We start from the raw sequence: 18,337 nt of genomic DNA, 5'->3' as shown, positions 1-18,337 counted from the left end.
ATTGCTACCTTCTGTTCCTCATAATTAATACCATACCGGTAATTTTTTCACAACATTTTTTTGTTTTTATTATTTACCATAAATATTAACAAAATTATATTTGATCACAAGTAGAATCAAAGCGCTGTAAGCGCTGAAGGCAGTTAACCAAAAACCAAGGCAACCGTAATTATGAAAACTGTGGCAATGTTGCCTCAACATTAAACATTCATATATAGTACATTCATGTTTATCTAATGATTTATTTATTAAGGCAAATAATTTATATGTTATCAAGGTTTCAAAAGCAATGCATATATCAATGTATATTTTTATGGTGAGTCTGCAGTGTACAAGTTCCCAATGATTGCAGTTGTTCTACTTGGTAGTTAACCTTGGTTTTATTTGACTGTTAGAAGTTCAATTTGACTTAGTATGAAAATGTAATAGTATGAATGGACTGGTTTCCCTGGAAAGAAAACTGAGTTTGTGTTCTATAGTACAAAAGTTATGAGACACAAATCAGACAAATGTTCACTACAACAGGGATCAAAGGTGAGGTCTGACTGACTTGCCCATAGTAAATGTAAATGATTTGTTATTTTGTCCCATACATATGAATATATATATAATTTAGGGGTGGGGATCTCAACGGTTTTCAAGTTCTCAAACAGGTAGGGGTAGGCAGAGGATTTAGGGGGCAGGGGGCCTGGCCCCCCTTTTGGGGGAAAAAATTTGGTTGCTTATATAGGGAATCACTGAAGCGTGACTGGAGTGGGCCCCTCTTAGGTCAGTCAGTGGGCCCCACTTATGAAAATTTCTGGATCCGCCACTGGGGGTAGGGTGACCTTAGGGACTTCCCCTACATTTCATTTTATTTGTTATAGTGTCCCATACATGAATATATATAGTTTAGTGGTGGGGATCTCATTGGTTTCCAAGTTCTCAAACAGGAAGGGTATAGGGTGACCCAAGAGACTCCTCCTATATTTCATTTAATTAGTCATATTGATCCATACATGAATATATATTGTTTTGGTGTGGGGATCTCGACCGTTTCCAAGTTCTTAAACAGGAGGGTTGGGATGACCACAGGGACTTCCCTTATATTTCATTTGATTTGTTATATTGTCCCATACATGAGTATATATGGTTTAGGGGTAAGGATCTTGACCATTTCCAAGTTCTCAAACAGGAGGGTGAACAGTGACCTCAGGGACTCCCCCTATCTTTCATCTGATTTGTTATATTGTCCCATACATGAATATATATGGTTTAGGGATGGGGATCTCGACCATTTTTAAATTCTAAAACAGGAGGGGTGGGGTGACCCCTCGCGACTCTTCCTATATTTCATTTGATTTTTCATATTGTCACAAACATGAATATATATGGTTAAGGGGTGTGGATCTGGACCGTTTCCAAGTTCTCAAACAGGAGGGGGTGGGGTAACTCCAGGGACTCCCCCTATATTTCATTTTTTATTTATTATATTGTCCTATACTTGAATATATGCAGGGGCGGATTAAGACGGGTGAGGGTTGCGGGCCTGCACCCCCTTAAATTTGCAAAGCATGGGTTGTTCTCAGCTTAATAAAGAATATTCCGATAATATTACCTCATTTTTTTTTAGCCTCGCTCTGCTCGACGAAAATTTAAGTTTGCGCCCCTCCTAACCTAAAATCCTTGATCTGCCCCTCATATGGTTTAGGGGTGGGGAGCTCGACCGTTTCCAAGTTATCAAACAGGAGGGGGTAGAGTGGCCCAAAGAATGCCAACTATATATCATATGATTTACTTACATTAAGGTATATATAATATAGTTGCATTATTTGTGAAAATAAAGAATGAAACTTTCAGCTACTTTAATTGACCCTTCAAAATTGAGAAAAAAACAAATAACCCCTGGAAATTGCAGTAATATGTTAACACTTTAAAAACATCTCACATGCATTATCATCATTTATCATTTGTAAAGAAAATTTAGACTGTGACCATGAACATGTATATTGTTAGATATATTGTTCCCAGCTGTCACGTTGTATTGGATTTTTAAATTAAAATTTGTCAAAAAGTAATTTTGAGTTTCTGAATAAAATATTTTTCTGCTTTTTCTTTCTTTTACATATATCTTTTGGTTTACAATACTAGTGTTTATATTCATTTACCATGCATAGATGTATTTTTTCACCTGCTTGGATTTATTTTGTAAATGATCGCCAAACCCGGAATTACCCTTATCCGCTTCCGGAATCGTATCCGATTTTGTAAAATTTTGTCTTCACTGCCGCCATTGTTATGTGTTTACAATGTTGTTTTTGTCAATCAGATACGATTTTACTCAATTTATAGCTAGCGGTTGAACAAAATGAAAATCGCCGTCAAGAATAATAATGATAAAAATAAGTTTTTAGCTCGTTTAATTGGAGACTTTGGTGAACATTGTGAAAAGGGTTGCAAAGTAATTTCTTATTTTCTTTCAAATGTAAGGTGACTACGTCGGGCGTAGCTAGAAACCAACTATCCTAGTCGAAATTCCGCTTGCAAAAGTGGAAGGTCGCGGACCTCGGACCACCGCTAATTTGCACACCTGCCTTCAAATTGAAAAGCTACGAAAATTTTTTTTTTCTAATTTGAAATTGCCGCCAACAGCATGAACTTATTATATAATAGACTACTGACGTAGTTGTACTACGTATTGATGACAAACAATATTCCTACGACTTTTGTCATTTGGGAAATCTAAACTACTTGTCTTAAGAGATTTTCGGCGATTAAATATTTCATACAATTGTTCTTTGACATCTTAGCTAAAAGCACAAGTCATAATGAACTACACAAGGATTCTTAATAAGCACTACTTCCTATGTGTAACATTAAAACTTTTGGATAAATCGACGATCATTTAAGGTTTTTCTGGTCATTTTTTTTGTAATCCAGAATAAAAAGTATTAAAAAAGTGTTCAATTAGTTATATATAACATAGTAGCAAGCTAGATAATAGCAATGGCAAGTATTTCAGGATTTATTGGGTAGAACACAAATCTAGGGTGCTCGCATAATGCAGCTTAACTGCATAAAAAAAACAATACTTGCAATATGGTGACCTATAGTTGTAAGTTTCTGTGTCATTTGGTCTCTTGCAGAGAGTTGTCTCATTGGCAATCATACCTCATCTTTTTCTTTTTATTGACTTTTTTCAACTTAAAAAAAACGAGTGTACAGGCCTATCAGATGGTGCCTAATGTGCAGAGTCTGATGAGACTAGCATTGATGAAAACTAGAACCTAAGTCCTGCGACATGACTAGATTCAGTTGTACTTGACTCATATTTTTGAAAAGTAAATTCTTTTCTATTGTTTAAATTCGTTTTGTTCCTTTAATCAACTTAAGATGTAAAGATTATTTTTAATAAAAAAAAATTGGACAAGTAACAATTTCATTCGGACAAGTAAGTTACCGTATGTACTTGTCCTATTGGACAAGTTGAAAAAAAGTTATTGTAAAGGCCTGATGAAATCAAACCAAGTTTAATTTTGGCCCATTTTTGCCCCTAATTCGTTGGGACCAAAACTCTTAAAATCAATTCCAACATTCCTTTTCAGGTTATAAACCTTGTGTTTAAATTTCATAGATTTTTATTTACTTATACTAATGTTTTTGTGTGAAAACCAAGGAAAATGCTTATTTGGGACCCTTTTTTGGCCCCCAATTCCTAAACTGTTGGGACCAAAACTCCCACAATCAATCCCAACCTTCCTTTAGTGGTCATTAACCTTATGTTAAACTTTCGTAGATCTCTGTTTAGTTATACTAAAGTTATTGTGAGAAAACAGAGAAAATTACTTATTTGGGCCATTAATTCCTAAACTGTTTGGACCTCAACTCCCAACCTTCCTGTGTGGTCATAAAACCTTGTGTTTAAATTTCATAGATTTCTATTTACTTACACTAAGGTTATTGTGCAAAAACCAAGAAAAATGCTTATTTGGGACCTTTTTTTTGGCCCCCAATTCCTAAACTGTTGGAACCAAAACTCCCACAATGAATCCCAACCTTCCTTTAGTGGTCATAAACCTTATGTTAAAATTTCGTAGATTTCTGTTAACTTATACTAAAGTTATTGAAAACCAACAAAAATGCTTATTTGGGCGCTTTTTGGCCCCTTATTCCTAAACTGTTGGGACCAAAACTCCCAAAATCCATCCCAACCTTCCTTTTATGGTCATTAACCTTGTGTTTAAATTTCATAGATTTCTATATTTACTTATACTAAAGTTATAGTGCGAAAACCAAATGTCTTCGGACGATGACGACGCCAACGTCATACCAATATACGACAAAATATTTTCTCAATTTTTGCGGTCTAATAAAAAGGTATGAATCATATATACACCACATATAGTCAATCTGCTTGTAGTATTTGATAAACTGACAAAACCATGAAAACTTGATGTTGTCCCAAGGATCCAAAAGATCAGGGTGATACAAAACCTACCAGACAGATATACCATACCTTACACCAAATACAGATGATATTTCCTGGATAATATCTAAGCACCCAACTGTAAAATCTACTGAACCATCAACATGAGGTCATATCTGATAATCCTGACAGTCATTTTTTTTGCGGTCCTATAAAAAGAGACTGGACCATGAAAAACTCAACCATGATCGCTGATCCCTGAAATCATTAAAACAGCTAATAAGGGAAAGCAAATTGCTATTATTTTTTATTTCATGAAAAGCACTGTTGTAACTTCTTTCGCATTTTGACTGTCTTAGAAAGTAAATTCCTAGACATTTAGTCAAAGAGTCCAAATCCCATGTCGTCATCAGATTCTTCTTCTGGCTCTGGCTTTTTCTCTTCCTTCTTGCCACCACCAGCGGCTGGGGCGGCGGCAGCAGCAGGTGCAGCTGCAGCAGCAAACTTAGATGGATCAGCCAGATACTCCTTAGTCTGAAAAAAAAAAGAAGAAAAAAATTGTTAATTTCTTAAAGACAACAATTCTGTTTTAGATTGATCCATTGGTGTTCAACCTCACATTTATCGTTAAGAAATATGTTGTTGTGACAAGCTTTTAACCCTTGGAGGAGGTGGTAGTGCCTAATGAACTTCTGACCATTTGCAGGAAAACTTAGTCCTAGTTATTAAGATTAGGTCAAACGTTTTCATTTATAATATATAAATATTCATTTTTTTTGCCAAGATTCTCCCCACTGCTGGAATTTCAATGAATATGAAATTACATCCGATTTAATACTATTATGTGACTGTACCTCACTGCGAGGTATATCTGTTGACATTATTTCTGTAATGGACAACTGACAAGTGTTGTCCTGATAAAGACGGAAAAATGACTTGTACATAAAGCTTTTGAGAATATGTTCTTCAAGAAGGTACACCAGTGGCATGAATATAAATTTTACTGGTAGCCCAAACCAGGAACATCATTATAAAATTTCAAAGCAAACATTCACAGTTACATTAATTAATCTCCTTGTAGTTTTTACTGGTTATAATTATTATGTAAATTAGGGCCAAATAAAAATATATTCATGTTTCCCATTTCCCTACCAACCTTATATTTTAATCTTAGAAATACCTGAAAGTTTTTTGGTCATTTTTCAATAAGCACTGTTATAAAATCAGAATTTTTCTCCCATAGATTCAATGTAAAAAAAAAATATTGTAAAATAAAAAGAATTCTCTACCTGCCTACCATAATATTTTCAAAGATGTTATAGGAAACACACATATTATTTTATTTTGCCTAGGCTATTAAGATACTTGGATAACTTTACCTTCTCTGCTTGTTTGAATGTGAAGTCAGTTCCTACAGCAATGGCCAAGAGTCTCTTGAATCCATTGACCATAGAATGAGGAGCTGAAGCTACAGTTGGGTATCCAATCATTAGAGATAAGGCAGCAATATTCCTTACTCCCTGTAAAATAAAATCTATATTTAACCAATCATCAGAGATAATGCAGCAATATTTCTTACTCCCTGTAAAATAAAATCTATATTTTATCCAATCATCAGAGATAAGGCAGCAATATTCCTTACTCCCTGTAAAATAAAATCTATATTTTATCCAATCATCAGAGATTTATAAGGCAGCAATATTCCTTACTCCCTGTAAAATAAAATCTATATTTTATCCAATCATCAGAGATAAGGTAGCAATATTCCCTACTCACTGCAAAATAAAATCTATATTGTATTTAACGATAAGAGATAAAACAGCAATAGTCCTTACTCGCTGCAAAATAAAATCTATATTTTAACCAGTGACAAGAGATAAGGCAGCAATATTCCTTCCTCCCTGTCAAATAAAATCTATATTTTAACCAATGACCAGAGATATGGCAGCAATATTACATCTAAAGACCAGATAAAACAGCAATATTCCTTACTCCCTGTAAAATAAAATCTATATTTATCCAATGATCAGAGATAAGGCAGCAATATTTCTTACTCCCTGTAAAATAAAATCTATATTTATCCAATGATCAGAGATAAGGCAGCAATATTCCTTACTCCCTGTAAAATAAAATCTATATTTAACCAATGATCAGAGATAAGGCAGCAATATTCCTTACTCCCTGTAAAATAAAATCTATATTTAACCAATGATCAGAGATAAGGCAGCAATATTCCTTACTTTCTGTAAAATAAAATGTGTAGTGTGGTACCTCCAGGTTAGGTGGTGCTGAAGCTTACACTATATTTTTAGTTAGTACAGCAGCAAATAAAAATTTCGTTTAAATAAAAGACTGATGAAGTTTGACCACTCGTCAATGCTATATCTTTTTCTATGAATATTGATCAGTTGTACCATTGATCTTAAAAGTTGTGTTGTATCTTGTTGATCCCCCAACAAGTTTTCAGCAATAAATTATTACACATACCAGCATGAATCTTTCACGAAGATCTTCATCTTTAATGTCCAAAATTGCTGGTTCAAAAATTGTACCATTGTCATACACTACAAAAAAATTTAATCTCATTATAAAACAATGTTTAAAATATTATACCAAAAACAACAAAAAAAAATATACCATAAAAAAAAAAAAATTACATCTAATAAAACTGCTGACTATACGTGAAGAATCAACATTTCAAAATGTTGTTATGTTATGTTTGTACATGTTGATCTTGTGTGTTTTATTCTTGTTTGGGTTGCTTTCTCATTTTCAATTCAATATTCACGTTTACATGTTTTTATTCTAACAAGATTTACAAGGGCTTCTAGTGGAATTTTGTTCAAGTTAGAGAAAATCTATCAGATGAAAAACATAACATATATATCTGCTTTCCTTGTAGTTCTGATATTTGTATGTAAATTTATAAATTGAATAAGAAAACTAATTATATTTACCATTTTGAATCCCCAATCCATAATAGAAAGGAGAGATTTTCAACATGTTGAGTAAGGTGGATTCGGAAAGTCCGACTTTGTCTCCTTCTTTGATCAAGTTCACTTCATTCTACAACATTCAAAAATAATTACATTACACATATAATTCATTATTATAATTGGCTAACATCAATCTGGCGTCATTCTGAAATAAACCTTCATTTCATAAACAATGAAACTTTTATGACACAAGCTTCGACAATAAAGCGCACAGGTTAATTATAGAAAAACTTGATAGAAATCATGTTTTTATGGTCCTAGCAAAATAATGTAATCATAAGTATTGAATGCCTATTTTTGTAATTTTAATGTGTTAGAAGTGTTGAGTGTGTCCACATTTTTAGAATCTAGGGCCACAATTAAAAATATTTTGGTTTGCCCAAACCCTACCCAAAGGTTGAGACATTGGGTAGGTAGGTAGGCATTTTCTTTCTTTTTTTGAAAAAGAGAAATTGAAGTATCGGGTGTTTATTAGTCATTTAGTCTTCATGCCTATCTGATTAAAAAAAAAAACTTCCTCAAATCGGGACAATAAAAGAATTTGAGTTGGCAGCTTTTTTCTGGGTAGGTAGCGTTTGGGCAAACAAACCTATTCTTTTTGATGGCCTAGTCATGGCTATTCCCAATAATTTTCAAATAAAACTTTCAACAACATTAGTCAGGATTTAATATTTAGAGTATAAATGCTTCCCATGGAAGATAATGTAACTTACCAGAATTTCAATGGTTCCTCTGGTAATCTTGGTTGGAATCTGTAAAGCTTGGAAGAAAGAAGTCTTTTCTGGTCCCAACTGTGTAGCCTGTGCTGGGATCTTTACCTCACAGGGAGCAACAGCTCCTGCCTTAGCTGGGGCTTTTACCTAAAATTAAATAGTCCCTCCATATTAATCTACATATATATCTTAACTCTGCAAATATAATGACCTATATTGATTTCAAATTTGTTAAGCGACACAAATCTTGGTTGCATCAGCAAGACTATGGGCTGGTCTTGCATGCGACTTTAATAGTTTTATTCCCAATTGTAGTCATGTCGTTTAAAAGTCTGTCATTTGCCTTTCAGAACTTCTTAGAGGATAAACATCATAACTCAGACAGAAAATGTTCATCATTAATGGCATATGGCAACAAAGATCAAATAAAAAACCCTCCAAAATCATATTTCTGTGCATGTAAAAACTTTTGTTTTAAATATAACCTTCATCTGGGTTGTGTTCAATATCGTAACTTCTATCAATATCTATGTAGAAACTAGGCTAGCTTCACGTTCAGTAGTCATAATCTATGTAGCACTATGTAGCCGTAACGATATTGAACATAACCCAGGTAAGCTTGATACCAAAAAAAGTTTTGAAATAAAAAATGTACAGCAGTGAACACGTGATTACACACAGGCTTTAACATAACAGCTAAAATGTTCTCAAGTTATCTTTGACAGAGCATATTGCAACATCAGTAACGATTTTTTCTATTTTAATGAACTGGAAATTTAGTCGGACACCTATGTTATTTATAACAAAACAATATTAAAAGCATTAGCTACTGGAGAGAAGATAACCTTTAAAAGAGGCTGCTATTTATCATTTGAAAATCTTCCATTTGCCTTTCAGAACTTCTTATTAATACATCATAAGTCAGATACTACTGTTCACCATTAAAGGCATGTGGCAAGCAATATTTTCACTAACAAGACATTTTTACATTAAAACATGATGGCTTCCAACTCTGATTGACAAGAAATATAAAATATTTTGGACTCTACCAAAATATTTTTAAATTTAAGAATAATGCTCTCAAAGACTGATAACTGTTAGGTTTGAAAGATCAGCAAAATTATACATATAGATGCATGGTTTTACCCCGTTCTTCATTTCTATAAAAAAAAAAACCAATGTAGACTGTATTTTTTTAGGTGTTAAGTAATATGTTTTTGGAAAGTTTGCAACTTGCCTTTCAGAACTTCTTAGAGGATTCAGTAATGAAAACATCATAAGTCAGACAATCACTGTTCATCATTAATGGCATTGTGAAAATATGATATATCATGATACTTTAGTTATTTTTTGCATGGCAGAATTTGGGGCAAGTGTTGAACTGGCCATTATTAGAACATTATAACACATCCATTTAAATAGTCAGAAAGCCCACAATTAATCTGACAACAACCCTTTGAAATGTCTGTGGGCAGACCAAGTCACCAATTGCAATTTTTGAATTTCCACATCCATTCCAATAGATTAATTTGTTTTCTACCAGATATAAAATGGCTATATACTTAAATGTTATTTTGTGACCATGATCCCATTAGAAAGCAAAAACTCAGCTGATACGATTTCATAATTTCCAACATGTAGAAAGGCAAAAAGTATTATCTAATATTGATCTTGGTTTTTAAAGAAATTTTGAATCCGGCAAAATAACAAGGATTCCCCTCCCTTATCATTGTTATTCAAAAAAATCTGCTGCTTAACTAGTAACCTAATAGCAGGTTATAGAGTACGATAGTATCTCACTCAGACATCCCTATTGGGAGAGTTATTGTTCTTGGCATAATGTCAGTGTCAGTGGGTTCAACCATTGCTGGTTCTAACACTGTTGTACATTACACTCGCAACATGTTATGTCTTCATCATAGTGAGGATGTTAGAGAAGGGAGATAAATCCAGAATGATATATTGTCAGTTAAACAGTCTTTTTTTTTTTAATCAGTTGTTTCCAAAAGTAAAAAGATACCAAAGGCAAACCATTTGTTTTTACACGATGCCTTAACCAAAAAAACATAAAGGAGGCAATCCATCACCAGCATATATGATCTTTGTTGGAACTTGTGTACATTTTAAAATGAAACAGAATTTGAGAATCAAAGAAGTAAAAGAAGCAAGATTGATATTTAAAAGATGTTTGAAGACAGAATTCAGCGGTTTTAGTAAACCCTCATACAGGCACCATAATTTAATGTAAATTCATTCTTCTGTTGTTTTTTCACCCTGTTTTTGCATGCAAATTTATTTTATCACCATAAAATCACAAAATGATCACATGCAAATTAATAAGTTAAGAATGTTCTCCATACTTTGCTTTATTTAAATGTGAGTAATTGTGGTAAGCTTACAAACCTTGTTGGCCAGTAAGATGTCTCTGACTTCAATCAAATCACCTTTCAAGAAAACAATTCCTACATTCTGTTTGATACAGGGAAGTAATCTGAAAGAAGTACGATACATTTTATAATCAAAGTAATGCAAAGTCTTATCTAATACTGTAAACTTTCAACTTTAGAGTCAGAACCTTTTGAGTTCTGGTTACCGGTACCATCTTGGTTGATTTCTGAAAAAAATCTTTCATGTTCAGTCTTGCGCAAGAAACAACATATCAATAAATTGGACTAATGGACTACCTTTCCCCCCATTCTTTATCAAAAATGTTATAATGTGAAAAATCAATATACCAATGAACGCAAATTGTTTTAACTTTTTTTCTCCAAACAGTTGCATCTACACATTACCCTGTTCCTGTTCAATTGAATGACAGACCTTGCCATATGTATTGTAAGTCACATGATTTCATACAAATTTGTATATCCAAGTACCAGAAAAAAATATGGTTATACTGACTTCATCCTCTTTCTATATGCAACACTTGCCTCACATTCGCCTTAGCTTTCCGTCTATTAAACTTCAACTTTCTTGGGTTCAAACTTGCGAGGACTTACTTCTTTAAACAAAAACAAGGTTTATATCATAATGCATCTAAAAGTTCTGTATTCAAATGTGATTAAATTTTTACTTAACTTTATCTATCCGATTGGATAATAAATTTTCCTTAAAAAAACCTCTTGGACATCAAGTTTTTAATTAAACCTCTCCTCTTATATTCATTTATTGAAAAGTCAACAAAATAATGTTTTTTCTTCTTCAAATGCAAATAAAGCTACCTTTCCAAGTCTGGGTTCTTTTCAAGATGAGCTCTGATGGCTTTCCTCATCATGGTGTTCTTACCCATAAGTACAACTGAAAAAAGAAAATTAAATGATGTATGTTGACATCTTATTGGTTAATCTACTGAACACATAGTGCAACTGAAATATACCTTTAATTTGAATAAATTTATTTATAGAATATTATATAATTACATGCCCGAGCCTCCAAGATGTTATTGGAAATATCGCTCTGGTTTCATATCAATGAGATCCAAGTATTTATTCTTTTCATCTTCTGACTAAATTTCTTGCAAAACATTTTTCAAGACTTATAGTTCAAAATCTACCACGCATTGTTTTTTTAACTAATCAATTAAGGAATTAATTTCATAATTATTTTCATTATTACACTGGTTGCAACAAATTACATCGATTTCCTAGTGAAATAAGAACCGATGATTTCACATGCGAAATAAACGTGGTTATTTCACTCCTCTTGACATCAATAACGTCGGATCAAAACAAATTGTGAATGCGTAGCAAAAGATATTATTCCTTACATTTTCTACTTTAATTTCATAAAAAAAAGCCATTTACCAATGTGATAAAAAATAATCAAAGAATTCAAATATCGAAAAAATATTTAACTCGTGAGTGACCAAAAAAACACTGATAATTAACTCGTGCGCATTTGTGAACTAATGTGTTGTTCCGTCACTCGATGAATATTTTTCTTTATTTGAATTCTTCGATTAGTTATTCTATAATTATTTATTATCCCACTCAAACATCCCTATTGGGAGAGTTATTGTTCTTAGGGTAATGTCAGTGTCAGTGGGTTCAACCATTGCTGGTTCTAACACTGGTGTACACTACACTTGCAACATGTTATATATTCATCATAGTGGGAAGATTCAAGAATGATCAGATCTCTTGCAGGGTTTTTAACATCTTCAACAGGTTATAAAGCCCTTGTACGATCAGTGTAATTCAGCCTCATGTCTTTCCTTCTTAAATGAATTGGTCCAACTTTGACAGACTATGTAGGGTTTTTATAATCAGTAACACGGCTATAAATGAATTGGTCCAACTTTGACAGACTATGCAGGGTTTTTATAATCTGTAACAGAATATAAAGCCATCACATAGTCAGTGTTATTCTATCTTTGCTGTCTTCCCTCTTATATGAAATGATTCAGTAACCTACCTCCTTTTCCTCGGAGAGCTGCACGGATCAGCTGCATCTGTTTGGAGCCGACATTATCTGCATTGACGATAAAGCATTTTGGATATTCATCCAAAAGTTGCTGAAAAAAACCAGAAGAAATGTTATTTAATAAGCAGAACTCAAACTCAAGTCAACTTTATTCTTTACATAATCAGATAAACACATTGTAAGCATTACTTTTTTTATAAAAGCATCTGGCATGTCTGGAAATAAATTGGAAACATGAACATTGTAGGTCAAATCAAATAAAATAAACTTAAAGTGTGTTTCATTTGAAATATTAAAAATCTGTAGAGAATAAAATTATGATATTAATCATGCAAGGTGACATGTTTTAAGGCAGCGTTTTTTTTGTCTTTATCCCTTCTGTATATTTATTACAAATATTTATTACAAAACAGTCTAATTACTGAGTTTCAAATTGGCTTTGTTAAAAAGTCCAGAACATTTGATCATATGTTTTTGCTTAAAAATCTGATTGACTCGGTACTTTCCACAGGTAAAAAATTGTATGCCTGTTTTATAGATTTTAAAAAGGCGTTTGATTCAGTCATACATAGTGGTATTAAATATAAACTATTACAGATGGGATTAGGAGGAAATTTTTACAACATTATAAAGAACATGTACAATGTTAGCTCAACTTGTGTCAAAGCTGGGAAAATTTTAACTGACTCTTTTAGAGTTAAATTAGGGGTTCGACAAGGTGATAACCTAAGCCCTAATCTTTTCAAAATTTTTATAAATGACTTTCCATCATATATTGATAATGTTGATGATGATCTGATTTTGGGTGATATTAATATTAATTGTTTAATGTATGCTGATGATATTGTTTTGCTCTCTACCACATCATATGGTCTTCAATCTAAGTTAAAAAATGTTGATAAGTTTTGCTCTGACTGGTGCTTAAACATAAACACCAATAAAACAAAAATTTTAGTATTTAATAAGCAAGGTAGACTTATCTATGAAAAATTTACTCTTCAGCAAGTTGAACTGGAATGTGTACAGCACTACAAGTATTTAGGCCTTATATTTTCGGCTTCAGGAGTCTTCTCTCATGCAAGACAGGAATTGTACAAAAAGAGTCTAAAAGGCTATTATAAATTATGCAAAGATGTTATTCGTTCACATCCAAAAATTACTACCAGTCTACATCTATTTGATCACATGATCAAACCTATTTCTTTATATTCCTCTGAAATTTGGGGTACATTTAACCCAAAGAGTAGTAAATTTAGAAATGATATAGTCTTAGATAAAATTTATTTAGATCTTGAACCAGATAAATTACACATGAAAATAACAAAATTTATTTTGGGTGTAAACAGAAAGAGCAGCAATTTTGCTGTACTCTCTGAACTAGGTAGATTTCCTATTTATATTAGTATTGTGAAAAATCTACTGAATTATCATTTTAGAATTGAAAATATGCCTGAGGACTCTTTATTATATAAAGCCTTACAAACCTCTAAAGATTTAGATGATAAAAATCACAATAGTTGGTATAGCAGTGTCAGACACTTATGTAAAATTATTGACCTGCCTAGTAACTTCATTAATTTTAGTAAATACAAATTCAGAAAATGTTTACTTAATTGTTTAAAAGTATCCTATGTCAAATCTTGGGAAAATGCTTATAGCCAAAATAGCCAAGGAAAACTAAGAACATATTGTCAGTTTAAAACATCATTTTGTAAAGAAAATTATTTAAATATCTTGAAAAATTTTGATTTAAGAAAAGCTATCACAAAATTCAGGATTTCATCTCATAGACTTAAAATTGAAACTGGGAGATATTCCAAATTAGAAGTTCATCAAAGAATTTGTGATAAATGCGATTTGAATAAACTGGAAGATGAACTTCATTTTCTTATAGAATGTCCTGTATACTCTAAGGATAGAGATATGTTATTTGATCTGATATTTAAAGAATGTAAAAATTTTTACTCCTTGGATATGGTCAATAAATTTATTTGGCTATTAAACTGTGAGTCTATTAATATTTTAAAACAACTTGGCTATTTCTTATCAAAACACCTGCCTTGAGTAAACATTTATAATATAACACTGGGATACTGTAAGTAATATTTAAAATGTCTAACTTTTTAAAGCATACTGTTTTGTTGTTTTGCTTTATTGTATTTGTAATTGTTTGTAACTATATATTGTCATGAATGTATATGCACTATGCCCCTTGAGGGTACCTCTTATGGAAATAAAAGATATTCTATTCTATTCTGTATGAAAATTTAAACCTACATATTTTAAATACTCCGCCCTTGGATTCATTATTATTCGTTGGATACCAATTTTTGTGGGAACAGGTTATTGTTCAGCATTACAAATTTTCTATTGGGTTGTATGCAGACTTAGGCAAATCCATGAAGTCACATATCCATAAAAAACGTTAGTTTTCTGTAAGTTGATACCCTCAAAAATAAATGAAAGAAATCTCCTTGTAATTTGTTAAGTATGTATATGTTAATCATGCTCAGAACTGTTAAAAGATAGGACATTAATTGATCACCTGGAAGTAATTGGGACGGAATCTTGACGACTCAACATCAACAATTATTCTATCAGAACGGACGTTATTTCATCACAGCATGGAAAACTAATACAGAAATTGTTTAGGACTCCTTCTCAAGTCTAGACCAGAGAAATTAGGTTACACTTGAACCTTGCGACTACAGATTCAACTGAATAAGATCCAGATTTTAATTCAGCGCCCTTTGCAGTCTTGTATTCACTGCTCTGGATTTCAATTGGGATACCAGGTGTGATTACTGTACAAATTTATACTTACTGCTATTTTCAAAAAGTAGTTGGACTTCCATGTTGATCTATCTTCCTTGACCATCTTGTGGTTCAGGGATTGTACCGATTACAGTTTAAAGACGGACTAAAAAAGAGAAGTAATCATAGACTATAGCTATAGTTTAAAAAGGATTGTCAGGATATCTATCCAACCATACATGTATTTACTAGTTGTACATTGCAATGGCCAATGAAGGACTTCAGTTGCATTTATATGTTTTGTAGATTGTTTTTAAGTGCACAGATTTGTTTTCCAAGGCTTAATGCATTGCTTAATGAGTAAATGTGTGGTACTAGTTTAATAGTTACATCCTGAAATAAAAAGCATTGGTACACTTGGCATTTTTTATATCTTCAATATCTAAGAAAACGTAATCAATGGTACTGTGTTTTTCAAGTAATTCCTACAGTTTTGGTTATAAAATCAACAGATTGCAGAAGTCTGAATTAAATTGTTGATATGCACATTCCACAAAATAGGACTTCATTTTTATTTATTTTTCAGAAATTGAAAAAAAAATAATTGAATATTCGGGTCTGTCTGGTAACTGTTCTGGCATATATGCAATATATCCATCACAACTTTCGAATTGACAGTACAATAATTCTTGAAGACCAATACTACAATGCAAAGGTGGATTCAGAGGGTTTTTCAAGGAGCCCTGCCCCCCCCCCCCCATTTTCTGGGAAAAAAATGTTTAATAGGGCTCTTCACAGTTAGTTCGGCCATATTTGATAGGGGGCAGATTTTCATAATTGAGGTAAAAATGTTGTGAAAAATACAGGAAAACATTATTAAAACAGAGCAGTTGCATGGAAACACATAGGATTTCCCATAATTTCATACTATTTCCACCTCTTTTCAAGAAATCTGCCCCCTATCCAATATGGCCGCACAAACCATGAAGCCTATTATATCACTACATAATAGGGAATCACTTAAGCATGACGGGAGTGGGCCCCCTCTTTGGCAGTCAATCGGTCCCGACTTTTGAAAATTTTGGAACCCCCCACTGCAATGGGAGCTACTTTTTGATTTTGAGGGGTTGGAGGGTAGGAAGAAATAAAAAAAAAAATTCAGAATGAGAAGCTGCAAAAAAAGTCGGGATGACAATTTTTAAAGTAAAAAAAAATATGTAAGGACAACAGGCACTTGTCTGAGAAAAAAATTTCCTATATACCTCAATATAACACAAGGTACATAACTTGCATTTTAGAAAAATGTCAGGTGGTGACGAAGTACCGTTATATGCTGCTTTATAGCTATAGGCTGTCAACCCTACTAAAACTTGTTATATCGTAAATCTAAATTTATTTATCTTTACAATGGTGTATAACATGCCTACATTTGTTGTCGGAATCATCCGTAGCAATCCTACCAAAGTATGTCAATCGTAATAATTTTGCAAACCGCTGAAGAATTGGCAATAAATGCATCACGTCTCCTTGTATATCTCGGTTTACTATTGGTCAATTTTATGGGAAAGTCTAAATGATTCTCGAAGTTATCTGATCTTCATTTCATACGTAAAGTCAAGAGAGAGTCTGCATGACACTGACATCATGGAAAAATTTGAAACTTATTAGACATACCACAAACAACACTTGTTAGATTTTTTTCACTTTATATTATACAATTTTACTAACAGTATGATAAATTCTATTCATACGAAAACTAACAGTTTTTTCTGAAACAATTTTTATAATTAATCATTTACTGCGAGACGTGTATTGCCAATTTTGAGTACGTTGACGAAATAATTACGATTGACAAACTTGGGTAGGATTGCTACGGATGATTCCGAAAACAACAGTAGGCGTGTTATAAACATTGGCATTGTGAAGATAAATCAATTTTAATTTACGGCATAACAAGTTTTAGTCGGATTGACAACCGAGACACGGAATTTTTAATGGAATTTTGTCACCACATGACATTTTTCAAAATCATGAGTTAAGTACCTTGTGTTATATAAAGGTATATAGGGGGGGAAATTCTGAGACGAGTGCCTGTGATAAGGACCTAAAACGAGTGGAAAATATTAAAATGCATGATACAATTAAGATTACAACAAAAGAGATTCAAGGCAAAATTTTCATTTCTCCCCTCCCTTAAAATAATCAAATGGTAGCTTTTTATCAAGTCTCAAATCATTATTGTCAGCGATATTGTTGGCTTTTTTCAAAACTACCTGTACCCTTTTAATTGAGAAAATATGCGCAATTTTCATCAAATTGGGTATTGTAGAATAAACCATGAACTTGACTGAAACTTAAATTTACAGACCTCATTTCAAGTGTCAAACCTCGCTTTGAAATAAGACCCCTTTTTGTCAGTGATGATACATAAATGGACCCTCAAATCTGCACACATAGTAATTTTAGGCATGAAAAAAGTATGAGTGTTTTTCAGTTTGAATTCATGCAGTTACTACTGAAACTGCATCGTTTCGGGAAAAAGTGGTCTTTTGGGGAATAATTTTAAGCCCTTGTTTTTCAAATTAGGATTCTTCTCCACCAGTTGCACGAGTTGGAGAAAAAGACCTTTATTCTCCATTTATTTAAGGCAAACAATATCACTGACTGTTGTATTAGAATGGCAGTCTCTTTAGATAGGATGAACTGCTAATTTTGAGTTTATAGTGGTTTCTTTATGCGTAATACCATTTATAAATATGACAATTACGGCTCATGTCACCCCCCTTTTTTTTAAGTGTTACGAACACGTGGTTTCCAAGTCTAAATAAAATACCCCAATTTTCAATGAAATTTTGTAATCGTTAACATAGTGAAGGAGATAGACTGTTAGTTAATAGCAAATGAGAACTTCTTAACAACTTTTTGACATAAGTTGTATTTGATAAATAATTATTTAATCAGAGCTGTAATTTCTGACGTCCGTACCCTGATATAAATGGCGAGTAAGAGAAAAACACGTGGTTTGCAGCGCACCACTCCTAGATCAA

General features: G+C 32.7%; 1 protein-coding gene across 1 annotated transcript; it reads right to left on the bottom strand.

Moving 5' to 3' along the window:
- Window positions 1-4,699: 4,699 nt before the first annotated feature.
- On the bottom strand, window positions 4,700-18,311 carry LOC143053597 (large ribosomal subunit protein uL10-like). The gene is made up of 10 exons (XM_076226386.1): window positions 18,276-18,311; window positions 15,361-15,456; window positions 12,528-12,627; window positions 11,336-11,411; window positions 10,518-10,605; window positions 8,115-8,261; window positions 7,363-7,471; window positions 6,893-6,969; window positions 5,785-5,925; window positions 4,700-4,939 (listed from the first exon to the last, which is right to left on the bottom strand). Exons 2-10 carry the CDS (start codon window positions 15,412-15,414, stop codon window positions 4,784-4,786), a joined length of 948 nt encoding a protein of 315 aa, XP_076082501.1. The 5' UTR covers window positions 15,415-15,456; window positions 18,276-18,311; the 3' UTR covers window positions 4,700-4,783.
- Window positions 18,312-18,337: the final 26 nt, after the last annotated feature.

Source organism: Mytilus galloprovincialis, chromosome 12, assembly GCF_965363235.1.
Source record: "Mytilus galloprovincialis chromosome 12, xbMytGall1.hap1.1, whole genome shotgun sequence".
Taxonomy (NCBI): Eukaryota; Metazoa; Mollusca; class Bivalvia; order Mytilida; family Mytilidae; genus Mytilus; species Mytilus galloprovincialis.
Note: the sequence above shows the minus strand (reverse complement) of the source record. Positions and strands in the feature narration are given on the sequence as shown.